This window comes from Lynx canadensis, chromosome E1 (assembly GCF_007474595.2).
Source record: "Lynx canadensis isolate LIC74 chromosome E1, mLynCan4.pri.v2, whole genome shotgun sequence".
Lineage (NCBI taxonomy): Eukaryota > Metazoa > Chordata > Mammalia > Carnivora > Felidae > Lynx > Lynx canadensis.
Window position 1 is genome coordinate 48,684,436 of NC_044316.2, and position 27,475 is coordinate 48,711,910.

Sequence of the window (27,475 nt, forward strand, 5' to 3'; positions counted from 1 at the left end):
CCCGTGTAGAGCTGGCCTCTTTGTCATGTTTAGTTTGAAGACCAAATTAATGGGGGGGAAAGACATGGAACCCTTTGTAGAGATGGTGTATTTCAAATATTTGGATGGTTGTAAGCTCTTTTCATTTTAGAGTCATTTTGAAAGCTGCGAACAAACTCTTACAATATCATTAGGCCGGCTATTAGGTATAATGTTAAGAAATTAAGTATAATGTTAGAATCTTAGATTTTAGATAAATAGTGTGAGCAGAGCAATATGGTAACTTTCATATTTCATGTGACTCTGTGAAGAAAAGAAAGAAAGGACAAATAAGATGGGAAATTGAGTCTTTGAATAATAAAAAATACTACCTTCTGTCTTTGTTATTAGCCACATCCTTAGATTGACACAGAGAGTCTTGATTCATTAACCAGCTTTCACCCCAGACTTTTCCGGTTTGTACCTTATTTATATTTGGCATTTGAGTCTTAACTGTAAACCTATATAAGTAAATGCCAGGTGGAAAGGCTTACATTACGCAAGTCTATTTGTAGAATGTTGTCCTAAAGGCTTCTTATTTAGATATGGCTTCACCATGGTATTTGCAGGGCTGAAATACTAGTGTATACAAATATGAATTACTGATTAAAAAACATCTAGGTCACTTTTATATTTTTTTTAGGTTTTTTAATTTTTTATTTTAGAGAGAGAGAGAAGATGCACACACAGCTGGGGAGAGGGTTAGAGGGAAAGAGAGAAACTTAAGCAGGCTCCATGCTCCGTGGAGAGCCCGATGCGGGGCTCCATCCCACGATCCTGGATTCATGACCTGAGCCAAAATCAAGAGTCGGACACTCAGCCAACTGAGCCACCCAGTCACCCCCCCAAAAAACATATAGGTCACTTGTAAAAGCAAATGGATGTTTCCTTTTGAATGGATTTCTCCAAAAGTATGCTTAATGAAGCCTGCCTAATGAACACTCGGAAAACTTTGATCTAGCTTAGTTTGGGGAATTAAGAGACTGATGAGAAATAAAGAAAGGCATGTTACACGCATACCGAAACCTTCTTGTGGCGATCGAGGCGATGCAATTTGGCAGTGTGACTTACAGGTGTAATCAATTTGAGGAGTAAACCGGCTGCTAGTTTTCTCTCATCTCTTGATCCTTTTTCCTCTTTGAAATATTCCAAACTTGCAAATGGAGACTGACTTACTATGCATGGAAAGTATGTAAACAGCTTTAAGCCATTGGACTTAGCCATTTCAGAACACAGACATCTATTTCGTAGTTTACTGGTACTTCTTCGGGAAAAGTTTTGCTGTTTATAGCACCAGCACTTTGCTGGTTGGTTCCCTATATAAAGAGAAACTGGAAATTAACTTTGAGGTATGCTGTCATTTTCAGAATCACATGTATACTTAGATTTCAGAAGACAGTGTCTCACTGCTTAATTACCTTGGTAATACAGATTTTCTCTAATATTTCTTGTACTGTTATGTTTATTTTTAAAACCGAAAACTATTTTAGGTAATGCTGGTCTCATAATAAAAGGTTTCAACACGTACAAATGGGATACTTTTTAATTCGCTTATTTTTTCTAAATGACTTTTTTTGTCAGTGTTTTCTTCCACTTACAGGCATGCTGAATTGTCCTGCAGTGAAGTTCTAGACACTTTACAAGCTTAAACGATGCAGTTTACTTAGTAGCAAAGTAAAATCTTATATGTTATTTAGACTTTGCACTTGATCGAATTTCATCTGACCTTTTCATCCCGCAGGGTAATTCTTACCTGTTTATCAGTAAAAAGGTAGCGTGCTAGGGACGCCTGGGTGGCTCAGCCAGTTAAGCGTCCGACTCTTGATTTTGGCTCAGGTCATGATCTCACAGTTTGTGAGTTTGAGCCCCGTGTCAGGCTCTGTGCTAACAGAACCGAGGCTGCTTGGGATTGTCTCTCCCTCTCTCTCTGCCCCCGGCCCCTCCTTCTCTCAAAAATAAATAAACTTAGGGGCGCCTGGGTGGCGCAGTCGGTTAAGCGTCCGACTTCAGCCAGGTCACGATCTCGCGGTCCGCGAGTTCGAGCCCCGCGTCGGGCTCTGGGCTGATGGCTCAGAGCCTGGAGCCTGCTTCCGATTCTGTGTCTCCCTCTCTCTCTGCCCCTCCCCCGTTCATGCTCTGTCTCTCTCTGTCTCAAAAATAAATAAAACGTTAAAAAAAAAATTTTTTTTTAAATAAATAAACTTAAAAAAAAAGTAGAGTGCTTCCTATTAAATACCTTGCGTTTCTTTACCTTACCATGCAAAGTTTGGGTGTCTGTTGTCGAAGCAAAATCATTTTGTAAGTTTAATTGAGATTTTAAACAAGTTCTTTAGGATCCTATGCTGAAAGTGGCAGTCCTGATTTTTCTCATTTGTGCTTTTATAGCAGTTTAACAGTGTTCTAACTGGATTACCAGGTTCATCAATTTTTGACCATAAAAATCTTGGGGCGTTAGCTCTGAAGACTGTGGACTATGGCAGGCATTTGAAAATAGGCTCTAGAGATGTGAACAGGAAGGCAGCTAGAATGGTAGGAAAGTATGTCTGAGTGAGCAAACCAATAAAGAGAAAGAAAGAGAAGGCTCTACTCGTAGGCGTAATTCCACTGTTTATGTCGCAATTCAGAGCTGTCCGTTGAAGGCCTGATGTTCTACATGTAAGACCTAGTTGAACATAAGTGATACTCGAAACCTACTCTAACAATAAGATAAAGCTAAATAGGTCTCTACTCTCATTTCTTAATATTCTTGGCATTTTTGCAAGGCTTAAAAAAAACCCCACAACTGATTTTGTGTAGTCAACACCAAAAGTCTTGAAATGAACGTAAAAGCCAATTTTGAGTAAAACAAATGTCCAGATCTGAACCGATGCTGGAATGGCTACATCAGAGTCCCTTTTCTTGGAGCTCGTTAAGCTTTTGATTTGGTAGATCGTGGTGTGCTTGGGAATCTTCTCGCTAGCACGTTAGAAGTGCTGAGGCACTGCCAGGCATAAGGCCGTGGGTCTGGAACTGGAGTCAGAAAGCTTTCTGAAAAGGGCCAAGTAGTATGGGGCGCCTGGGTGGCTCAGTTGGTTAAGCGTCCAACTTTGGCTCAGGTCCTGATCTCACGTTTTGTGAGTTTGAGCCCCACATCAGGCTCTGTGCTGACAGCTCAGGGCCTGGAGCCCGCTTGGGATTCTGTGTCTCCCTCTGTCTCTGCCCTTCCCCCACTCGCACTGTCTCTGCCTCTCTCTCTTACTCAAAAGTAAACATTAAAAATTGTTTTGGAAAAAAAAAGGCCAGGTAGTGTGAGTGTGATGTTTTGTTTCATTTTATTAAAATTTTTTTTTTTTTACATTTATTTCTGAGAGACAGAGAGACAGAACCCAAGCAGGGGAGGAGCAGAGAGAGAGGGAGACATAGAATCTGAAGCAGGCTCCAGGCCCTAAGCTGTCAGCACAGAGCCCGACGCGGGCCTCGAACTCATGGACCACAAGGTCATGACCTGAGCTGAAGTATGATATTTTAAACTTTGCATGCCAACAGACAAAATTAAGGCCATTATGTAGGTATTTATATAGTGAGAAAACAGATTTCTACAAGTTTTTTAATCAATGAAATTCAAAATAGAATAATAAAATTGTGGACAGTGTTTTGCAGTATAGGTTTACTAATGAGAAGAATGGGATTCTTTTGGAGATGGACATTTTGCTTCATAAGGGCTTCAAGTGTTAGTGTTTTGTATCATGAAAATCAACTGCAAATATTCATGAAGGCTGATGTGTAGCGAGATTTTATATATTTCATCCTTAAAAAGAAAAGTCTGTTCACACAGGTGGGTACTGCCACCCGAGCCTGTGACTTTAGTTGAGCGCAGTCATTGCTTGGAAGACATCTCTGGGATTGTTAGATTCTTCTCGACGCTGCCTCTTGGCACGGCGTCCCTGGCATCGCAGGTTATCACTTCCAGTGGAGGGTCAGGCAGCAGCTCCTCCGTGCGCAGGGAAGTGGATTTTGGAAATGGGAAAGCGTCCCTTTTACTCGCATGGGGCTCTGAAAGATGCTGCTGGAACCGTCATCTGTACGCGCGCTGCCAACGTGAGCACTGGCACTGCCGTTTAGTTTCGGAAAAATTGATCTGCTGCAGACCTAGTGCGGGGATGGAGGCCTCACCTCTTGTTTCGCCTTCCGACAGAGAAATCCTGCAAAGCAGTTCGACATTGCCTCTGATTAAAATAATGCAACTTGTCGAATTACCACCGTGTAAGTTTTGCAGAAACTGCTCGGCCTTTTAAATTGGGGTTGAATTCCTTAAGGTGTGTGTGTCATCAGGTCTTCCCTAAAGCCAGTTTCCACAGCCATTCGTGGTCTGCAATAGGGACAGGAGGTAGTTCCTGTTCATCCGTTCGTTCCAACAATCTCAGTAAAAATTTACGTCTGCTAAGTTCTTGAACTGTGTAATAGGACAAATCAGCGTATTCAGCTTCTGTTTCTTACAAAAATTCACGGAACCGATGACGGCTAAGTCCGTGGGAGTCAATTAAATTTATTGTTGACACTTCTGGTTCAGTAACACAAGACAGATCCGTATACTTCCCACAGAGCACCTAATAATACAACGTGTGGTCATTTTGACGGTCTTTCTAAATTTGTCTTTTTTCTGCTGCGCACATATTTTGACTACCATCAGTTGTAACACCCCGTGGCATATTATAATTGAGGTTGTGCTGATTGAGAGTATTCTCAGCTCCCCTGAAAGTCTTCCCATCTGTAGTTCTCCCACACGGACTCTTCATACGGGCGAATTCTCTAGTCCCTGTAGACCCGGCATTGATTCCTAGAGTAAAAGACCACTGAGCAGTAAGTGGTGGTCCTTGCATGGCCAGCAAGTCTGAGCCGCTTGGAAACTCATTAGTTTCAGTCTCCTTCCATCTTTTACTTGTGAGGAAATCTTGCTGTGATGTGATGAACTTTTCCCTTTTAAATTTTGTGGTTTTTCTGATTGTCGCTTTCCTGCGAGTTGGGATAGTTTTTGTTTTTGTTCTTTAATGTTTAATTTTGAGAGAGAGCGCTAGCAGGGGAGGGGCAGAGAGAGGGAGACGCAGAATCTGAAACAGGCTCCAGGCTCTGAGCAGTCAGCACAGAGCCCGACGCGGGGCCCGAACCCACGGACCGCGAGATCATGACCTGAGCTGAAGTCAGATGCTTATCCGACTGAGCCGCCCGGGCGCCCCGGAGTGGGATGAGTTTGAAGAGTGTTTAGTCTGGTGACGTTGACTACATCGTATTCTCTTAGCGTAGCCACCATGTCTGTGCATAGTAAACGCAGTGTTGCTCCATTGAATTTTGTTCAGCAAAACGATCCACATCCCATCGTGCCTCAAAGGCGGGACATTAAAAGTCCTCTCTTGCTTTCTGTTTTGACGGATATGCACTAGTAACAACAACAGAATCATGAGGCACTCACGGCGACATTTGGGACATTTTCAGGCTGTAATTGCATCAGTGCATCGTGTCGTGCAAAATGAAGAGAGCTACACACAAGGCCTGTGTCGCGACCACTTGTGGCTGTGGCCACGTGGAAGCAGCCCAAGCCAGTGCGTAAGCAAATGAGCAAAGTCGTGTTCCGATACGGTTTTATCTATGGACACGGAAATTTGAATTTCATATCATTTTCAGATGTCATGAAGTCTTCTTACGATTTTTCCCCGCAACCATTTAGAAATGGGCCACACAAAAACAGGCGGTGGGCCGGACTTGGCCTGCGTGCGGGTCATAGTTGGAGGATCCCTGCTCTAGAATATGGTTACATAAGAGGAATAATCAATGGTCCTCGGCCAGCCTTTCCTTGTGCCCCAACAGTAATGTATCATTGCTGTACTTGCATAGACTTTTCCGTAGTTCTGCGGTGAGGATCATTTTTAAAGCTCCTGTTAACACATTGCCAAGTTGCTTTCTAGAATATGCATGCCTTGCTTTTCACAAACAAATCTGAGTTAAGTCCAGCTTAAATTCCACATCCTTTTAAAGTTGTAGATTCTAAATGCCGTCCTTTATACATTTTAGCTGTGCAGAAGAGAGCGTTGAATAAATTTGTCACTTTTTCAGTAACTGGGCAAATAAACTGCCAAGCTTTCCTGTGATTGCACATTTGTTTAATAAAAACTATACTCTAAATTGTGTCCTCAGCTTCTCCATTACCTTTAAACTCAGGGCCTTTAACTTCTTTTGTTGCAAGCAAAGAATCTTAATGAAACATGATTCTTGAGAATGAGGGATAACGTTGAGGCTATTCCTAGTTTATTTCCTTCTTTTTTTTTTTTTTTTTTAAAGCTTTTCCTAGTTCAGACACAACTTACAAAATATAGTTCATAGAACCAATAGGCTGTCAGTGTTGTGAACCGAGGAAAAAAAGATCTAAGGGATGACAGAAAACATCTTAAATTTTAAAAGTCGTAAGTATGAAATGGCTTTTCTTCACAATTTTACGAAAAATTCTCTTCGGTAACATCAGACAGACAGGAGAAAGTTACAGTGCAGTCTCAAGTCATAACCAACAGAAAGTGAGCGTCAGACCCCTGGTATTTCTGGCCTGATACCCGAAATTAGTTACTTCTGTCTTAGCCAAGAGACTAAGCAACGTAGCTTGAATAATGAGTCACAGCACAAGTGGATTTAGGATTCATAGACACCGAGATACAGGGAAAGGAGAACTTAAATTGAAATCGGTTATACAAACTGAAATTGGTAGCCAGAGCAGAACTTCAGTAATGATCCATCGGACCACGGAACTTCCTCATTTTATTGACGGTTAAACTGGGGCCTGGAGAAGTTTAGAAACTCGCCGGATCAGTGTTAGAAAAAGGACTCGAATTCACATCTTTTCCTTAACGTTAATAATAGATCATTAGAAGACTTTGGGATCACTTCTGAAACTGTTACGTTGGGAAAAAATACTTGAGGGAAATTTCCCCCTGGTAATTCATACTCCTTCACCACACACTCCGGGGCAGGAGGGAGAGGAGGCCCCCAGGGGCCTGAGCTGAACTAGGTGTGCATTTGCACGAGGGCTGTAAAGCACGAACAGGGCAGGGTCGTCTTCAGAAGCTCTGGCCTCCTGAGAACAGAGAGTCCCGTATTCATTTTCCACGTCCTTCGTGATTAGACCGCAAGTGAGACATATTTTATATCTTTAATTTGGAATTGTTTTTTGAGATTGTAGAAAGACAGGTTCTCTCTCTTTTTTTCAGTAAAGCCCTCTCTCTATAAAACGACTGTAAGAAATTTCCCCTAAATGACCCACTTCAGAAAAGTATTCATCCTTTTATTAGCACGTGTGTTTGCACACACCTAGGCGCGCGCGTATGGGCATCTGTGTGTGCGTGGGTTTAAAATTGTTTCACAGTCACTTAACTGGGGGGGGGGGGGCGCTGACCTCTTCACGGAAGGAGGCTTTAGTCTGCAGTCGTGCACAGTAAAAGATTCTGGAACCGTTCCCGTGCCTCCCACTCAGGGTTTTCCAACTAATGGAAGGATCAGTAGTTTCACCTGTGGTCTAAAATTAACATAGCTTTTTATGTTCAGGGAGTTATTTTAACCATACTGTATTTTTTCAGAGGAATAATGTTTTAAAGTATTTACACCTTGAATAGATACTGGCTGAGTGATAGTGGAGAAGGCAAAGTTTGGTCCAAGTGTAGTCGTTTGGCAGATGGGCACCTTATTTGGGACTGTAAATAATTGTTAGAGATAGTCCACACATTCACATGTGTGGAAGTGAATTATAAATGTTTTCTACAATCTCAAGTGCACAAGGGACTGTGTAAATTACACTGATGAAACTTCCTTCCGTGGAAGTTGAAATTTAATAAGAACACATGCATATTTTTCTATTATCATTTGTTTTGGGTGAGATTATGAATCCCCAATAAACAGAGACCTGTGGCAATTTGAACCTAAAAGATCTAAGGTCTAGGGAATGCAGTTAAATCAGGACATGACAGGGAAAAGACCTTAACTTTTTATTTTTCTATTTGTAATACCAAGAGAAGAACAAATAGGAATGATTTTCTCTTTTTTTTTTATTTGAAAAGAGAATATAGGTACTCATTGAGGTACAAAGTTACCTTTTCCATATTTAAATAGAATAGTTAAAGCATACGTAATACAGACCCATTCTTATAAATCGTTGGATCCAGATTTGTTAACAGAATTAAGAACGTTTGGATTTCAGAAAGATAATACCGTGTATGTACTGTTTATTACGTAATACCCACAGGGGTCTTTTTGTTTTTGTTTTTTTTCAGCGAAACATCTGAATAGTTTCACCAAGTAGGAGAAATAAAGACTAAAGAACCTAGGTCATTTTGCTCCCAGTTGAGTGTTGGGGGCCGAGCTTACCAAAAGAAGTTGTAGATAAGGGGTTGTAATTTCTTTGTAATCTTCACTTTGTGGTCTACTACTTTAATTTAGGGTTTAATGGTGTAAATATTTCATATGTGGCAATTACATTAAAATAATTATCGGATGATATATAATGTTATTATTATATTAGTATACCAAAATGTATTAAATCATTACCTTAATGCTAAGTGGAAAAATGGACTTCCAAATCTTGCCGTCATAGGTAGCGATCAGTAAAATATCTTTTTGTTTGTAACATTTTATTTATGTTTAATAAATTCCTTAGAATGGTTGAAAGTTCAGGGGCACCTGGGTGGCTCAGTCGGTAAAGCGTACAACTCTTGATTTCAGCCCAGGTCATGCATTCACAGTTGTGAGATCAAGCCATGTGGGGCTCTGTGCTGACTGTGGAGCCTACTTGGGATCTTTCTGTCTCTCTCTCTCTCTCTCTCTCTCTCTCTTTCTCTTTCTCTTTCTCCCCCTCCCTCCCTCCCTCCCCCTGCCCCCATTCACAAACACAATTCTGTCTCTCAAAATAAATAAACTTAAAAAAAAAAGGGGCAAAAGCTCGTTGAAAGTTTCACCCATACTACTCATAACTTTCTAAAAAGTTTGAATTCACAAGGTCACTAGAAAGAGCATACCAACTTCCCTAGACCGCCAGAAACAATGGGTTGGTTATAAGCTTTTTTTTTTTTTTTTTTTTTTTTTTTTAAGGGAATGGGGGGAGCTTGGCTGCTTTAGATGATGTGTTCATCTTAAGGTGACTTTAACTTTCTTTTATTTGACCCTCAAGATAAACAGTGTACTAATTGAGATAAGGTTTTTGTGTACTTGAACTTTTGTTGTGGATTTGGATATGGAACCTATCATTTTCTTGGGCACACACAGCCCCCTTGCTCTTGGATTTCTGAAATGAGAAGCGTCAGTTGTCACTATGTGGGGCTTCTCCGAGTTTGCGCCTTAATTTATTACAGACACATCTGCGAATCAATCTCCTGTGACCTCTGCTCAGTTCATCTCCATCACAGTTTCGCACTGTTGGCTAGGAGCAAATCAGTAGGACCTTTGTGGCAGTGAGTAGTGAGTATCTTAAAAATGCCTAACCTCTCTGCCTTGGTAATTCTTCTGAGATCACTCAGGACATGATTCAGGAGCACATACAGCTGTTTATCACAATATCATTTACTTTTAAAATATTAAAAGTGCTTATTAAAAAAAGAATTGAAATACACAACATTAGATTAGTGGTTTTATTTAGCTTTTTGTATAACAAATACTAGGAATTATTTTGACCATTAAATTTACTTCCCAGTTATTTAAGTGGAAAAATCAGGATGCAAACTTGTTTGTATTGTTTCAGCTATAATTGGAAGAAAATATCTTCGATGTTAACTGTGGTCGCCCCTGAGTGGTGGAAGTGATGGCTCTTGCCTCTTTCCTTCTTTGTACCTTTTTCTAGTTATCAGTTTCCACAGTGAATTTATATTAAATCCAAAATCAAGGAAAAAGCCAATAAACGCGATATATAATACTACCAGTCCAGAAAACACCTTTTTTAGAAACTCGCTAAATTTCATTTAAGGTGTTTGACATTACATAAGTATTCAATATACACATTACTGAAAGGGTAACAGTTTTGTTAGTCTGAGTCATATATAAACAGAGTGACTTATCTTTTATCGTATTTGTCCAAGAGGCTCTACTTCAGTATAACGGAATTGTTATTATCTGTTTGAATTTGACTTTTAAAATACTTTTGGTGGGTCCTCTGGGTGGCTCAGTCAGTCAAGCGTCTGATTTCAGCTCAGCTCGTGATCTCACCATTCGTGAGTTTGAGCCCCACATCGGGCTCTCTGCTGTCAGTGCAGAGCCCGCTTCAGATCCTGTCTCCCTCTCTCCCTGCCCCTCCCCTGCCCCCCCCCTCTCTCCCTCTCTCTCTCTCTCAAAAATAAACATTAAAAAATAAAATTAATAAATAAAAAAATAAATACTTTTGGGTTGTACGAAGAGTCCTATATGTGGATATTGATGTTGTTTATAGATTAAGCCCAGATTCCCTTTGGCTTATATATTACATTAAAATTTGTGATATAATGCAAAATATCCATACAGGTTTGCCCAGATAATCTCTTCATTGATCTGAAATGAATTCCTTGAAGATTTTTTTTTTCCCGTCTCCTAAAAATCATTTTTTTTTTTTGATGTTTATTTTGGTGAGAGAGAGGGGGGTGGGGGGGACAGAGAGAGAGGGAGACACAGAATCCAAAGCAGGCCCCAGGCTCTGCGCTGACGGCACGGAGCCCGACTGAGCCACCCAGGCGCCCCTAAAAGTCATCTTTAGGTGCTGTCAGTGCTGTACAAGGTGCAGAAAAAAGCAAGATCGTCTGTCACTGCTTAAAATCATGCGGAGATCAGCCAGACACTCCCCCACATCACCACCCCTCCCACAAGCACACACCCATGTACCTGCTCGTGGCGCACACGAAGGCGGCGATTGTCCAGGTGGGGTCCACAGACCTCCGGGGGCGTCCTCGAGTCGGCACTCTTTGCGACGACACCAGGACGTCGCCTCCCTTCCCCCTGCGTTCTTGCACCCGTGGCCGAGGAAGGCAGCAGTGGCTGTGAAGAGCCAGCACCTTAGCACGGATCCACACGTTGGCTCCAAACAAAAGTGGTATTCTTACCACCACGCAGCTGCCGTTTCTCACACACACACACACACACACACACACACACACACACCAGTTTCATTTAAGATGAGCCTTAATGGAGCGTGAAAAATTATTTGTTTTCCATCTCAGCCTTTGAGGGGCGCCCGGGTGGCTCAGTCAGTTGAGCATCCGACTCTTGATTCCGGCTCAGGTCGTGATCTCGCGGTTTTGTGAGTTCGATCCCGGTATCAGGCGCCATGCTGACGGTGCAGAGCCTGCTTGGGAGTCTCTCTCTCCCTCTCTCTGCCACTCCCCTGCTCACACTCTCCGTCTCCCAAAAAAAAAAAAAAAAATCGCCACCTAGGAGCGCACACCTCTGTACGACAGAGCGGGAGGCGGGTGGAGGCACGGAAGTAGGTGAAAAGCACTTCTGCAGCTCGTTGGACCGGGCGCTGAACTAACTGCATTTTTCACGGAATGCCATTTGACTCGAGAAAACCATCAGCTTGCTCAGACTTGGGCACTGGACAGAAAATACATATTTTAGAAAATACATGAAGTTAGCCTGTCCCCTCAAGGAAAAGAAGGGGGAGTATTTGCTGCCATTGATAAAACTTGAGCTTTGAAGTGAAAATCAAAATTGAGGAAAACTTGTTTTGGCCCACCACTGTGAGCTTGTCAGCTTCCCAGTACGTGAGGCTTCTGATGAGATGAAGGAGGTCCTGATGACCATGATTTTCTTAACATTGTGTAAGGAAGCATGCCAACTTTGGAAGATCTGTTACTTAGCTGCCCGCCATCTTCCCTGTGACCAGTGCCTGGCGTCACAAAATGGCGGGTGGGTCACAGATCCACTCTAAATACAGTGTAAGCCAATGAATTTTCATGTAACACAGCGAACTAACGTTTTTAAAAACTACCACTTGTCAAGTTTTGGTATAGTAGCAAAAATATAATTATCTGAAAATATTTGATTAAAATACTCCCTTTTCCAGCTACATTTTTGTGAAAGGCCAGGCTTTATGTCTGTAGTAGCAGGTGCAAATGCAGAAGCAAATGAATGTCTCACTGTCTTTTATGAGCCGTACTAAAATATGTTAGCATACAATGAATGGGTTTATTATCAGTATTCTTTAAGGAATTTCTATTCATTTTTTTTTAAGTTTATTTTGAGAAAAAGAGAGCATGCGAGCGAGAGAAGGGCAGAGAGAGAGAGAGAGAGAGAGAGAGAGAGAGAGAGAGAGAGAATCCCAAGCAGGCTCCCCTCCACCATCTCAGAGCCTGACATGAAGCTCGATCCCATGAACCACGAGATCAAGAGTCAGACACCCAACCGACTAGGCACCCAGGAGCCCCTAAAGGAATTTTTAAATATTTTAAAAATTTCTCAATTTTACTTTCTAATATAAATATTAATAGCTATTACCCACGTGCAGAATATCCTCAAGAGTCTTAAGTAAAGGGATTCTGAAGCCAAAAAAAAATGCAAAATTGCTGCTTTCAGGCCTGTAACTCGATGTCCCAGAAATCACCTGAATTGTAGAAACTATTGGTTGGTTGCCCGTCCCCCCCCCCCCCCCCCCCCCCCCCCCTTTCCCTTTCCAAATCAGAACTTCTAGTCAACTAGGATCTTCAGGTGATTACCCCTGAACATCACAGAAGCACTGCCTTCTGGAACTTGTGGCAGCAGTCATGGGCAGGGTGGGTGCTGTGCCCAGGGAGAGCATCCTGGGAGAAAGAGCCCTTCTTGCCCCAAATGGCTCCCCTCTTCTTAGCTGTCTGTCCTCTGTTCAGGTATTTCCTCTTAAGAATGTATACTCATACAGTTTAGGTGTTGGAAATTGACTGGAGCTCTAGTAGAAATCTGGGCTCGGAGACAGTAGGCTGAGTGAACACTCAGGAAGAGACCTGACGGAGACATGAAGCCTGCAGCAGTTTTCAGAACCTTCTAGAGCAAGGCATGTCTGTCCAAGCAAGTGCCTGTCACCAAAAGATTTTACGGTGTTCTCACCTCATCTCTGGTTTGCTCGTGACGCTAAAGATAACCACCATTGGTATAAACTTAAGGGGGAAGAAATGCAGACCCTTAAACTGTAGTAGTACGTTTATCTCAAAAGCTGTTTTCACCTTTTAATTGCATCTTCCCTTTGGATACGCAGATAGTTCTATCAGTAAGCATCCATGCAGTGCCGTCCACGCCGAAGGTCACTGGGTGCCGCTCAGGGAAGGCAGTTGTGAAGCTAACGAGGCTACCACACTCGGCCAGAAGTAGACGTTGTGTATGGTTTCGGTGGGGTTAGTTGTTCACTCTGAATTTTGTGACTAAACAAAGTATGTTTGGATTAAGTGTGCAGCCAGACAGTTTAATATAAACTGTTGTAACAAAATCTTCCATTTCTAAGCCCTAATAACTATTTATTTTTTTGTTTTAGGGTGAATCCGTAAAATATTTCCTGGATAACTTGGATAAACTTGGAGAAGCAGTAAGTTTTTGTTTATGTTTATTGCTGTTTGAAAGCAATAGGTTATTAGGCGGTTTAGAAAAATTATGTATCGAGCTGTTTGCTTCTTCCTTCGTCCTGGCGGCAGCTTTCGGACTGTTCCAGCTTCATTTTGTCTCCCTCTGTCATCCAGATCACTGCCATTTCCCTGAAGAATGGCCTGTCCTCTGGTTCGTGAACATAAAACTGTTCAGAGAAAGTTTATGTTTGAAAATGAGATTGCACATTATCTATTCTACTTCATTGTCTGTGTGTGTGTGTGTGTGTGTGTGTGTGTGTGTGTAAGCAGAAACGGGACACGGTGGGTTGTTTGATTTCAAAACCTTTCAGCAAACGGTATTTTTCAGCTCGGAAGCGCTTTGCGTTGAGTTACAGTGTGGGAGGGCTGGATTCTGAAGGCCGGCTGAAGAGACCCCCGAGTAGGAGAAGGAGTCCCCCTGGGAAGGAGAGTTTCTGGTTTTCCTCTCAGCTGGCACCGTGGCTGGCTGGGGCTCCCGGGCCTGCTGCGGGCAGGGCGTCTGCTCTGTTCTCTGTGCCGGTCTCACGCCAGAGACCTCCCTGGAAGACAGGTTGCTGCCGCTCAGAAAATGTCTGAAGGCCATGGCCCCACAGTCATTGGCACCTGCTGGATTTACGGCAGCGTTCTTGGCCTCCTCTTTAAAGCAAATTTCTCTAATACGTTGTAGTACGGTCTCATGGGTTCTTTGAGGTTACCTTTCAAAGTAAAACTGAAAGAAAACCCGCAATGAAAAACACCCGCTGCAAGTAGGAAGGTGGCATGCTAACGTATCTAGGACATGCGAAAACGTGCCTTCTTTTTGCAAGATAAATTTTGCATCCTCTTATTTTGGGTTTTGCCAAATCGTACTTGTCTGCCCTGAAGTCCGTTTGTTTTTCTCTTGCCTGTCTCCTGGACACATGTGTTCCAGAAGCCGGGAATCTCTGTATGAGTCTGTGTAGTAAGACTTGATTTCGTGGTCTCTTTTCCATCTGGTTAGAATGTAAGCCTTAAAAAAGTTACATGTAGGCCAAATGGAGAGAGCCTTAGCAGGGAAACTAGTTTTTAAGAGTTACCGCATGTTTTCCAAACCAGACGGTGCTGATTTGACCTGCTCTTCTCAGTTTGCCTTTTCAGATCAGCTTTCCTTGAGCGCAGCATTCAAAGTAGGTCCCTCGTCTTGCATTCAGTTTCAGCCCTTGCTTTTTTCAAAGATCTTTGCTCTCTCTACAGCTGGTTATTTCTGTGTTTGCTTGTCTTCTACCTGCACCTCTTGCCATAAGGGCAAGGATCTCATCTCTTGATGGTGAAGGGTTGAGTTCCTGATGCCTAGTGACAATGCCTGGCATACAGCAGGCACTCAGCAAATAACTACTGAATGCATGGCCGTAGGCCCCTTTGTACTGGCTGCTCAGAGTCTTAGGTTGAGAACAGTTCCGAGGCCACATCTGGAGTAAACCGGAAAAGGCGCTGCGATCAGTAAGTAGGTCGGTGTAAAGGAGGGAGGACAAAGCTGGCTGGGCTACAGACTGGCCATTCATCCTGGCGTGTCAGACTCGTCACGGGGTTGCGTTTGCTTCTCCGTCTCTGAAGTACCAGGGGTGCTGAAGCCCAGCCGTGCGCCCCTTGACCCTCTGGGAGGTGGAACAGCGCAGAGTCCAGGACGTGGCTGTGTGGCCAGACCTGTCTCTGTGTGAGCAGAGGCATCTCGAAACCCGAGTTTCTTTTTTTTTTTTTTTTAATTTTTTTTTTCAACGTTTATTTATTTTTTGAGACAGAGAGAGACAGAGCATGAACGGGGGAGGGGCAGAGAGAGAGGGAGACACAGAATCGGAAACAGGCTCCAGGCTCCGAGCCGTCAGCCCAGAGCCTGACGCGGGGCTCGAACTCACGGACCGCGAGATCGTGACCTGGCTGAAGTCGGACGCTTAACCGACTGCGCCACCCAGGCACCCCTCGAAACCCGAGTTTCTTGATATCGTGGGCATCGTATGAGACCTGACCTCACGGGGTTATGGGGTGGTTACGTGAAATAAACCCTGTGTCTTAGTCTGCTCAGTGTGCTGAGACAGAATACCATAGACGGGTGGCTTAACAGCAGACATTTACTTCTCACGGTCCCGGAGGCTGGTAGTCTCGGATCACGGGGCCAGCGTGGTCATTCTCCAGTGAGGACTTTTCCGGCTCGCAGACTGTGGCCTTCTCTCTGTGGCTTCTTCACGTGGCTTTTACTCAGCACATACACATGGAGAGACAGGGATCTCTTAACTCTTCTTCTAAGACCGCCAAGACTATGTGATCGAGACCCTTCCCTAGGACTTCATTTATCCCTGCTCGTGTCCTACAAGTGCTGTCCCAGAGTACAACCACTTTGGTGTTAGGGCTCCAGCGTGTGAACTTTGGGGGGACATAGTTCAGTCCGTAGCGCCCGGTAAGGTATTGGGAACAGTGCCTTCCATGTAGGAAGTGCTCGGTGTTGGCTGTTTTGCTCTTTGATCCCTGATTGTAGGAAACTCGTTCTAGTCAGAGACAGAATTACAACATACATAAAACCACACAGAGGACAGTTAAATGGTACTGATCATGAAGGTCGTATTAGTTCCTAGAACAGAGAGAGGTGTTTTGACCGGAGAGGCTGGAGCTGGGCCGTAAAAGTATATGAATCTGAACTGTCTGAAGGGGGAGGCGGACTTAGAAGAGGAGTTGCGGCCCCCCAAGATGGGAGACAGCTGGGTGTGTTTAATTTTAGGAGGCACATCCGTCTGGCAAAGGACACGTGACAGTCTTGGCTCTGACTTATAAAAACAGATTCCTAGAAGGCATCAGCTGGGGTTTGGATGCATCGTTCTTGCAGTTGCACTTGTGCAAGTGGATGGTCGTGGAACGGTCTCAGGGTGTGCAGCTTTGGGCAGATCTTGATCTCAGCTCTGTGGTAAGCCTGGACAATGTAGAACAGAGCCTGCCGGTTCCAGAAAAGCCAGGAGTAAAGAGGGTCGTGAAAGCCAGTCAGCCAAGTGTGGACCGGATGCAGTGAAGAACCTCACCGTAAGTTCTGAAGTCACGGTGCCGGGGGGTTGGTCTGAGCGGTGTAGGGACGGATCCAAGAGGTGCGAGGCATTCAGGGCAGGGAGAGAGATTCAGTGGAGAGATAGCAATCCACACCGGAGGAGGTGAAAAAATGGGGGATGGCGGAAATAAGGAGAAACAGGATTGGAAATAGAATCGGTGATGCTAGAGCAGAGTCCACGGTGACAGGGGGGCTAGAAGAACTCTGAGGGCGTGGGCGGGGGGGGGGCAGGAAGCAGGGAGGAAAGCGTGCTGGTGGTGCAGAGGGGTCGTCTGGGGAGAGAATGAGTTTTCTGATTGAGAGTGTGTGTGTGTGTGTGTGTGTGTGTGCGCGCGCGCGCGCGCGCGCGCGAGAGAGAGTAGATGACCAAGCGCAGTGAGCAGTGAGCTTTTAGACATGAGACGCGGGCCACCTGACGGGAGCTTGCCTGGTGGTCCCAGCCTTCTGGATTCCCTCTCTGCCCAGCAATGCTGGCGGGAGGCGCAGCAGAACAGCTGGACTGGGTGCCCCGCACGGTCAACTCACTCAGTCCTCGCGGCCCCCCGTGAACCATATGACCCGTATCCCACCAGTGAGGATGTGGAGACACAGCAGGATTCGGTGACCTGCCCAGGGCCACACAGCTCGTGTGTGAAGCGCGGGCTCTGGAACTCACAGTTGTAATCGCTGTTACTCTGCCAGGCCACTTAGCACTTGATCGCATTGTCCTGGTTTGGAGGCGTCCTAGGAATTAGCTTTTAGCTTCCTGACTAGATTCTGAGCTTCCAAGTGAGGCAGTAGTAAAGAACTTTTCATTTCTATAGACTTAGAAGTTTAAAAAAACAAAACACCTTAGGACTGGTGTGTTTCTTTCTTTCTTTCTTTCTTTCTTTCTTTCTTTCTTTCTTTCTTTCTTTCTTTCTTTTAAGTTTATTTATTTTTAAAATTTATTTCGAGAGAGAGAGCACGCAGGGGAGGGAGAGAGGGAGACAGAAGCCCAAGCAGGCTCTGCAATGTTAGTGCAGAGCCCAGTGCAGGGCTCGAACTCACAAACCGTGAGACCACGACCCGAGCCAAAATCGAGTTGGTTGTTTAATGACTGAGCCACCCCAGCACCCCAGGGCTGGCGTGTTTCTGAGGCAGCTGGCACGGGCACACGCGGTAAATTTGTACCCTGTTTCTGGAAAGCAGTTAGGCTTTGAGTGTCCAGGGTCACCAAAATGTTCATAATCTTTGACCTCATAAGCTTATTCCTGGTTATTTTATCTCAGGAAATAGTCCAGAAAGGAAGAAAAAAGTACATGTGTGAGAGTTTTAATTGCAAAATTTGTGTTAAAGCAAAAAATTGGAGGAACAACCTTAACGAGCACTAGTAGGAGAATGTTTATGTAAATTACAGACCATTAATCCAGTTGGTATATTTATACTGCTTTAAAATGAAATACAACTGTATCAGCACATGTAACCGTTCATGGTCAAATGTTAAGCCAAAAAGTAGGGGCAGGCTGAAAATTGTGTGGATGTGCTGGTTATAAGGAAAGTAGTGAGTGTGTGAACAGAAGCTAAAAGGAAACCTGGAAACGCTGACATTGTTTATGAAGGCCCTAGAGTCATGTCCTAAACGGTGTGGATTACGGATAACCGAGAACCGCCTGCTTTTTTTTTTTATTCTTAACTCCATTGTACCGTTTTGAGGAGATAACTATTCACATTATGACGAAATTTCAAAATTATATTATGCTATTTGGAAAAGCATAAAATACAGCATCGTGACAATTAGCACTGTTTTAAAATCTTACCTCAACTTAAAAAAAAAACAAACAAAACAGTTTGACCCTGACAACGAACATTCAAGAGCTCTCCTGTTCAGTATCACCAAAGAGCTATGTCAGAGTTCTGGAAAAACGCTAGTTTGAGAAGAAAGAACCAGTTCTAGTGCATCAGGAAGGACGTCGTCAGGGGTAGTCGGGGACTCGTGAGACAAGCAGCTTCCTGTAGGGGTCGCGGGCTGCCTGGTCCCGTTCCCAGGTCGGGGCCCCTTGGGTCTTTGCGCAAGCCGTCCCTTTAAGGCAGGTGGGCCGGGTGTGGTCTCCTTCGTATGACAGGCAGGGGCGCCGTCACTGGGACCCAGCTGCGTGGCGGGACCCTGGAAGCAAACCCGGGAGGTGACCCAGGGCGAATTCAGTGTATTAGCTGTGCTAGGCAAGTTCTGTCCACGCGCGTGGTGTGGCCGCAGTCCTAACGCGGAGTGACCCGTGTCAGCGTTCTTAGTCACGTTCTTAGTCCCTTAGTAAGGGAGCATCTGGAATGAGCTAGAGCGAGGTGGGCAGAACCCCGCACTGGGAAGTGACCCGCACGAATTGGCGTTTCAGCCCTCACTGCTTTCCGCGGAGGGGCAGGTGGGCAGGTGGGCAGGCGGGTGCGTGCGCAGGAAGGTCAGGGGTGGGGGGGCGGTGAGGGCTGGTACTAAAGGCAGAGGCACAGCGGCGGGCGGGGGGTGAAGGCCGCCGGTCGGGAGGACCTAAGTCTGCCGGAATAGCGGGGCTGAACAAAACAGTCCGCGCTGCTCGTTTGCAGCGTATCGTGAACCAGTCTCCGTTCGCTAACAGTTTACTCTACCTTGGCGCTTTGTGATGAGACTAGTCGTGCCGATGCTTGGAGGAAGGCAGCCAGAAGTCCTCCAGAAGGCCAGTTTGTCTGCATATGCACTCCCTCGACCAGGCAGCAGTACGTTAGAAACTCTCATTCCTTCCGGGTTCCCGAGTCTAAAGCGTTGTCTTCTCTTCCAGGATTACATCCCGTCACAGCAAGATATTCTGCTCGCCAGAAGACCCACCAAAGGCATTCACGAGTACGACTTTGAAATTAAAAATGTTCCTTTCAAAATGGTTGATGTAGGTGGTCAGAGGTCAGAAAGAAAGCGGTGGTTTGAGTGCTTTGACAGCGTGACGTCGATACTTTTCCTTGTGTCCTCCAGTGAATTCGACCAGGTGCTTATGGAAGATCGACTGACCAATCGCCTGACAGAGTCTCTGAACATTTTCGAAACGATCGTCAACAACCGGGTTTTCAGCAACGTCTCCATAATCCTTTTCTTAAACAAGACAGATTTGCTTGAGGAGAAGGTGCGAATTGTGAGCATCAAAGACTATTTCTTAGAATTTGAAGGGGATCCCCACTGCTTAAGAGACGTCCAAAAATTCCTGGTGGAATGTTTCCGGAACAAGCGGCGGGACCAGCAGCAGAAGCCCCTGTACCACCACTTCACCACCGCGATCAACACGGAGAACATCCGCCTGGTTTTCCGCGACGTCAAGGATACTATTCTTCATGACAACCTCAAGCAGCTCATGCTGCAGTGACGTGCAGAAGACTGGCTGGTTTCATACCTTGTGTCCCTTTGATTGTTTTCTGTGTGTTTTGTTTCTTAACATAGCAGTTTACAGCAGGAATTAGAAGCGTCTTGATTCTGAGTTTAACTTCTGGGAAACCTTAGTCGTCCTCCCTGCGGACCTTGGTTTGTGGCGCAAAGCTGCCGAATAGCACACGCCGATCCCTGTCAGAGTTCAGCCTTTGATCTGTTTCACTGTGGCTTCCACTTGAGGGGGGTGTAGTTCCCTGCCGAGCGTCTTCCTAGGTACAGTTCAGCCTTTAGCTTCTTCCCCTCTTCCAGCTGAGTTCTCCTGTAGTGCCAAGTAGAGAAGGTGCCCTTGACTGTTTCTCGGGATGAGGTTAAGAATATCCGGTTCTCAAACAAGCAAGACCCCTTTTTATCTGCCCTGCCCACGGCAGCGACACCTGTGCCGAGCCTTACGGTGACCTGTTTGAAAGGTGACCTGTTGGAAAAAAGTTGGATCTAAGGACTGGCATTCTGTAGATGCACGCAGATTTAGCCTTCGTGTGTTTTTAATTGCTTATATACCCAACAGTTGTTTCATTTTAAAATTTCTGTGGTTTCTCAAGGTAATGTTCTTACTTAGTGTTTTAAAGTTTACATAAGGATTCCTGGTCTGATGCTAACGAAAGTTCACGAATGGTACGGGGCAGGGGGCGGGGAGCAAGCAAATGCCTTACATGGTGTTTTGATCCAAAGCAACGAGTGAAATATAATTTGCCCTTTTCATGTTTAAATCTCATGTAATAAATGTGCCATATGTGAAACGTTCTGGCCAAGCAGCAACTGAAAATGGCAAGTAGCTTGATAAGGGAGCTTTCTAGATAAACAGAGCCTCTCCAGGACGTTCTGTGCTTTTACTTCTCGGACTTTGACGTCCTGTCCCGGGATTCGGGTCCTCGCTGTAGAGAAGAGCTGTTGTGGCCGTCACAGACATCTTTTCTTTTGCTCTCCTGCCTGTTCCCATCAGCTCCAGCCTGGCGCTCATGGGAGGTTTTGTTTATTTGGCAGCTTGCCAAGGGCAGAGTTTTCCTGTCAAGCTACTCAAGAAGGCATGATCTGAGATTCCTGTTCATTCTCGGTGGCTCTCTGAAAGACGCAGCACGTACATGCTTGTCTCGTTATTGCTTATGAACTTCTAGCTTTACTGAGGTACATTTGGAATGTTTTAAGGCTGCTTCTAAGAATAAATAGTAATTTCTTCAGTTCACACCGAAAGAGGATCCCATGTGACCTCTCCTCGCCCCTCACCGACCCGCGGGCGCACCCCTGACGCGGCTCGTGATGACGGGTCTGATCATCGTGAGCTCAGCGGGCCGGCTGGTGTCCTGAGGACACCACCCGGCCGGTTGTGTGGCATGCGACCGGGACTAGAGAGACAGGTGCCCGCGGCCGGTGGCCGTTTGCAGAGTCCAGCAGCTTTTCGCCTTTTCCTGAAAATTGTGATTAAGACTGTGATATCTGCCACTTTACTGTAGAGCTGTGTTCTCAGGTATTCCGTTGCCTCGAAGGTCCTTGCGAGATGGGTCAGCATGACGGCTCACGCGGCCTTTCCGAGGCCGCGGCTCTTGGTCCGTCTGCCGTCTGGCGGGAGAATAGGGCTTTGCAGGGAGCGAACCAGAGGTTGCTCGTGCCGTTCCTGACCTTTCCTGCGCTTCCGGCACCGTTCTACCTGCGGTAGCCTCGCTGTTTCCGCGCTTCGGTGATGCGCGAGCCACAGACACGCAGCCCTGCGTCCTCGTGCGGGTGGTCACGGTATACAGTCCACGCGCGTTTGAGTCCTTCTGCAGCCGGTGCTTCTTGCCAAGAAGAGCGTGGTGTCCCAGTTCACAGAATTAGGATTCAAGCTCAGTGCTAGGGAGTATCTGAATGTGTGCACAGTAACATTGGGACTTCTTGCTGGAGAGTCTGTGTGTGAATTTTGCGGATGGTCCCCTGGCCTAGCCAAAACCATTGGCCTCCAGTGGAGGCTCGAGTTCGTTCCCTGTAGAAGAGGCAAGTCGGTCTTGTTTATTCAGTTCTGTTGAATATCGACGACCTGCACGAGGAGCAGGCCCGTTGCCTGACGAGTCCCCCGGTGACCCCCTTTTGACTGCCTCCAAGCAGTGTCAGAACGCCTCGTACGTAATGGTATTATTTTCTGTACCTGTGAGTTCTCGAGCTGTCCTTCCTGATGTGCCGCCTCCGATGTCTCAACGTTCTTTTAAAGCGAAACCTAGGCCGTATCCTGAGCCAGCAGATCACTTGTATTGAATGGCACGCTTGTTGAGACAGAGGAAGTGCGAGGCTCAGTCTGGAGGCTTTGGTCCACCCTTTTGGAAACCATCGGAAGGAGTCTCCTACCTGTATTGTGAAAGCTGGGTCCTTTGGAAACACCGCTGTGCGGAGGAGGAGGTGAAATTCAGGACCAAACGAAAGGGTGCTCGTAGCTTTCACCGCGCCAATTTCTCAGCGCAGTTGTTTGGTGTGTTGGCTTTTCAAAGTCTTACTGGTTATGATTTACAATAAGATGTGCCTGATTCTCCGTTATGTTGTGTTCTTTGAATCTGAATGTCTTGTCCTTTAATTCTTGAAAATGTCACACAAGTGTCCTCATTGGCCTCAAAGAAATGTAGAGCAGAGTTGCCTTATAAGTCAAAGAACACCACGCATCTGGGCCTTGATTTTTATAGGGAAAAGGTTTTGTCACATGTTTTCCGAAGAGCCACATCATTTAAGGCTTGCCCCTGCCACTTAAATATTATTTTTTGATAACCCGAATCGTTGCTTTCTGCCAAATAGCGTATGAATCGGAAGTGTTCGCTTGAGTGTTACTGTCTGGAAAAGGCACTTGGGTGGCGAGACGGCAGCCACGGCCAAAGAAGGTGATGTGGAATGAACAAGATCCTCCGTTTTTGTTTCGTTTTCTTGGAAGTCGCCCTGGTGGGTATTTCACATAGTGAAGATCCTCTGGGCGATTTCTCAAGCGGGGTTGTCTGGGGCAGTCCTCCTGCACCTGGTGACGGTGGCTGGTTTAAAGCAGAAGGAAGTTAAGAGTACGCGGATACCAGAAATGATTCGAAGTGTCTGTTTGGACGCAGCAGAAATCGTGGGCTCTTTTTTTTTTTTTTTTTTTTCCTGTAAGAGAGAATGAGTAAATCTTAACCTCCGGCGTAACCCCAAATACTTGTATTTATGCTTTTGATAAGATGTATTTTCAGCATTAGTCCACATAACCGGTTATGCCTTATTTATGTGAAGAATAAAGTTACCAAGTTCTGTTCTGTTCTGTTCTGTTCTGAGATTCCAGTCACTATTTGAGAAGGCCTCAAATTGGTGCTTTCATTATGTAATGATACATTTAGACAAAACCCCAAACCAAGCCATCTGAAACAAGGTTCTCTCCATTGCAATTTGTAGCAGTGTCATTTCTGTGTATGTAATAAGAAGGCTAAATATCAGTGTTAACTCTGAATTTCTTGTTTGAAATCTATGAAATCATGTCTGTAAAGCTTAGTCAAACATTTGTAACAAACTCCCCAATAAATCTAGAGAAAGACACTCTGTTAACCTTTTTACTGCTTTTAGTTTTATTTAAGGAATCAAGAGCAGAAGTTTTGCCTGTGTCTTTTTCAGTTCAAAGTTTGACTTAGTCCAGGGGTCACCTTGTGTCGCTTTCCTGTCATTTTCCCGTTGTGCTGCTGCCTGTACAGGGACTGATTTTCCTTTCTTGATAGGAAACAGGCTGGCCTTCCAGCCCAGTAAACTCGAGGAAGGGGGGAATGGATGAGAGCTGGGGGGGGTGGGGGGGGTGGCGGTAATGAGTCTCCACATTCCAAATACGGCAGACGGTATAATACATACATACCCATTATTTCATGGTACGAGGTTAGGGCTTAATGGATTTATGCTAGAGATTGAAGTGTAAGTCTAAGCCTGAACACTTGAAACGGGTTGGACTTTTGGCTGTTTCAGTCCCATCAAGGCAATGTTAGCCTTAGGCCGGTAAGTGATGAGTAACATCATGTGAAGGGCAGTGTTTGTACCGCTATCATTCTTGTGTCTTTACTTGAATGTATAGTTAGCGTTGAAGTCAACGTGTGCGTTCTTGTGGCATCCAGGTCTAAACCATCTGACCTCGCACGCCAGAGCTCAGATGGAACAAAAAAGAGTTGAGGATTGGGCAGTATCTTCTCGGTTGGTGGGAGGTTTTGGAATCTATCCAAATCTGCTGTTGATAATGATAAAAATTTCCAGATGGATCGAAGTATGCAAGGACCCACCATGCAGCACCTTTCAGTCTGTGGGTGTCGTGACAGAAATACGCTAGCTACTTGGTATCTGATTTGGGTTTGTATTCAGAAAGCTTGTTGATGATGTCTCTTGCCATAATAAGTGATACCTTTGTCCTCAGTTACGCCTACTCGATGGTACCAAGGGGGAAACACAGAGGGAGCAGGAAGGGGTGAATTCTCGGGACGTATATGTAACAGCACAACCAGCTTCACCTCTTACTTGAAGGCAGAACGGCAAAATGTTTCAAATGGCTTTTCTGTACTACTCCACTGTGATGAGAGCTCATTTACCACAAGAAGCCTTATCAAAAAGTATATTTTGTAACAACCTCACAGATCCTGTACCCAACAAAACATGATTTGTATTAGCTTTGTATAAAAGTATTTGTGGCTTAGGATTTTTTATACATATTATATCTTTTTATAACTTTCCAGGAACTAATAAGCACATTATCTGATACTGTTGTTGTAAATTTTTTTCTGTCGGTGCTTTAGTTCAGGGATTGGCAATAAATTATTTCTAAAGGAGGTCTGAAAGTGGAAAGGATGGTTTGATTTTATAAAATGAGTTGCTAGTCATTAAGGCTTTTTACTTTTGTACATACTTTGCAAAAACTTTGCCTCGTGCTATTAATATTCGCTTTGTAAAATTACTGACACTTAATAAACATTTATAAACTATTCAATACTACGATGTTATTTAAACCAACAGTTTGCTAAACGTAAAGTGTAAAGCAGACACGTAAAGTTTGAAAGCCAGAGCATAGTCACCGAAAGCCCATAAAGTCTCTCTCTCGGCAGATCTCCAACCATATTTGCTTCCTTCGTAATCTGTCCGTTTTTCCCGACCTTTAAAAATGGAGATGTGGGCTTCATCAAGGAAGTTCCCAGACACTTAGCATGTTTGCACATGGGAATGGTGAGATGGGGACCACTCGTTTAAGATCTGTTTGTTTCATGTTTGTTTATTTTTTTTTAATTTTTTTTTTTAACGTTTATTATTTTTGGGACAGAGAGCGAGCATGAACGGGGGAGGGGCAGAGAGAGAGGGGGACACAGAATCGGAAACAGGCTCCAGGCTCCGAGCCATCAGCCCGGAGCCTGACGCGGGGCTTGAACTCACGGACCGCGAGATCGTGACCTGGCTGAAGTCGGACGCCTAACCGACCTGCGCCACCCAGGCGCCCCATGTTTGTTTATTTTTGATAGCACAAGTGGGGGAGGGGCAGAGGGAGAGAGAGGGAGGCACAGAATCCGAAGCTCCAGGCTCTGAGCTCTCAGCATAGAGCCCAGTGCTGGGGCCCAACAGTGGGATCGTGACTGAGCCAAAGTCAGACACTTCACGGATGGAACCACCCAGGCGCCCCTCCCCTTAAGGCCCCTTCAAGTGCACTAGGGCATTCAGGAGTTTGTCCCACCTGCGGGAATAATGCCCTTCGGTCTGTTGTAATTGAAATGGTGTTTTAAAAACAAACCCACACGTTGAACCACTCCTTTTTCTTAGATTGTGATTTACAGAAGAATGGCAGCCGTGGGCGGAGTTCCCCGGTGCTCCACACGCTTTACGTAGTTGCCGCAATGCACATCTTACCTGCCTTTGTCTGGTACATTCGTCACATCGCTTCTCGGCCTTTTGGCTAAGATCAAGTGTGGTACATTCGTCACAATGAATCTTTACTTATACTTTGTTACTAACTGAAGCCCCACCCTTCATTCAGATCTCCTTAGTTTTTCCCCTGATGTCCCTCTCGGCTCCCGAAGGCATCCGCACTACCACTTGCATTCAGGTCTCTCCTCCGCTCCTCTCGGCGATGACAGGTTCTCAGGCTTTCCTGTTTTCGATTGACCGTGGAGGTTTGAGAAGGGACACAGGGTCAGGTGGTGTTGCAGATCACCCCTCTCCCGGGATCTTCCTGATGTGTTTCTCACGATTAACGCTCGGTCATGTGTGCTGGGGGCCACAGAGGCAAAGTGCTGTTCTCAGTCAAAATCCTATCCAAGCATAACACTCATCTTTCTCTTTGCAACGTCAGCGAATTAGAAGTTGTTAAATAACTTCTGGCATGTCCTGCCTTTTCTGAAGTGGCACAGTATTGAAAACTGAGCACGTACTTCCCGAAGCGGAAGGAAGGGACCTTCCCCACAATAGGACTTGCGAAGCAGATATCAAGAAAGGTTCAGTGGCCATGGCTGTACCCCCACACTGGTCGGCTCCCGGCCTTAGTGGCGAATGAAGACTCTGTTCTAAGGTCTCACCTTTAACGTGAAGTTTCACCGTTGGTTCCAAGAAAAACTTGAGATCGAGAAATTTGGACTTAAATATCTACAAATCTCTACAGATCTGTACCTCGGAAACAGGTCGTTAAAGGCTTGCTTTCAGAGATTTAAGATCTTTTAAAATTGAAACTAAACTCATGTGAGCGTTTGGATCCCCAAAAGAAGTCTTTAAACACACACACACACACACACACACACACACACACACATTTTTTATGCTGTCGTTGGAAAAAGAGAATATTCCTTTGTCAAAGGAAATGGCTAAAAGTCCAGCTGTCGTCTGGTGAAATGTTTTAGCACCGTCATGGTTAATTGGCATGAGATGGTCTCAAAATGACCTGTTCCGTTGCCCACAGTGTGGGTTGTTGCAAGAGAAAAAAGAGACTCTAGTTGCAAGAATGCAGGAAACTCAAGAGTTTATAGGTTCAACCAGAGGTTTGTTTTGGTGACGGGAAATTTGGCAAATCCTCAAAAAACTAACGACCGCGGACCATGTTTTAAAATAGACTGTATTTTTTTCCTCAGAAATTAGTGGGGCAACTGAAATACAGTATTGTCGTGGCAGCATGGAGTATCTACGAAAACACTGCAGCTGTATTTCACAAGGGTCCCTTTTCAAGTACAGGAGACAACAAAAGGCTCAAACAAGGATTCGATACAAACTAACTATTCAAGGCGGCTGTGTGAAGCTTCTCTGTTGGCCAAAAGAATACTAAGGGAAGTTGTGTCCAGAATTAACATTTATACTGAGTGGAGGAGTGTGTTGGTTTTTCTTTTCCCCACGAAAGTACATAATAGGAAAATGTAAGCAGCAAAGTCTTTTTAAAGGTTGAACCTTCTTTTTTTTTTTTTTTTTTGTAAATTTTTTAAATGTTTGGTTATTTTTGAGAGACGGAGCCTGAGCGGGGGAGGGGCAGAGAGAGGGAGACAC

At 45.0% G+C, this 27,475-nt stretch overlaps 2 protein-coding genes across 2 annotated transcripts in view; one reads left to right on the top strand and one right to left on the bottom strand.

Annotated features, from left to right (window-relative positions):
- RGS9 (regulator of G protein signaling 9) overlaps nt 1-13,106 on the bottom strand; it is a 155,891-nt gene extending 142,785 nt beyond the window's left edge. The window contains exon 1 of the mRNA XM_032595713.1: nt 13,066-13,106. Within this exon, the coding sequence (XP_032451604.1) occupies nt 13,066-13,106 (41 nt within the window). The remainder of the gene's footprint in view (nt 1-13,065) is intronic.
- A 371-nt stretch (nt 13,107-13,477) lies between these two features.
- GNA13 (G protein subunit alpha 13) lies at nt 13,478-24,950 on the top strand (the record flags this gene model as incomplete). The annotated part of the gene is given in 2 exon segments (XM_030296650.1): nt 13,478-13,537; nt 19,389-24,950. Coding segments are annotated over 2 exon segments (633 nt in total), but the record flags the coding sequence as incomplete, so codon positions are not given.
- Nucleotides 24,951-27,475: the final 2,525 nt, after the last annotated feature.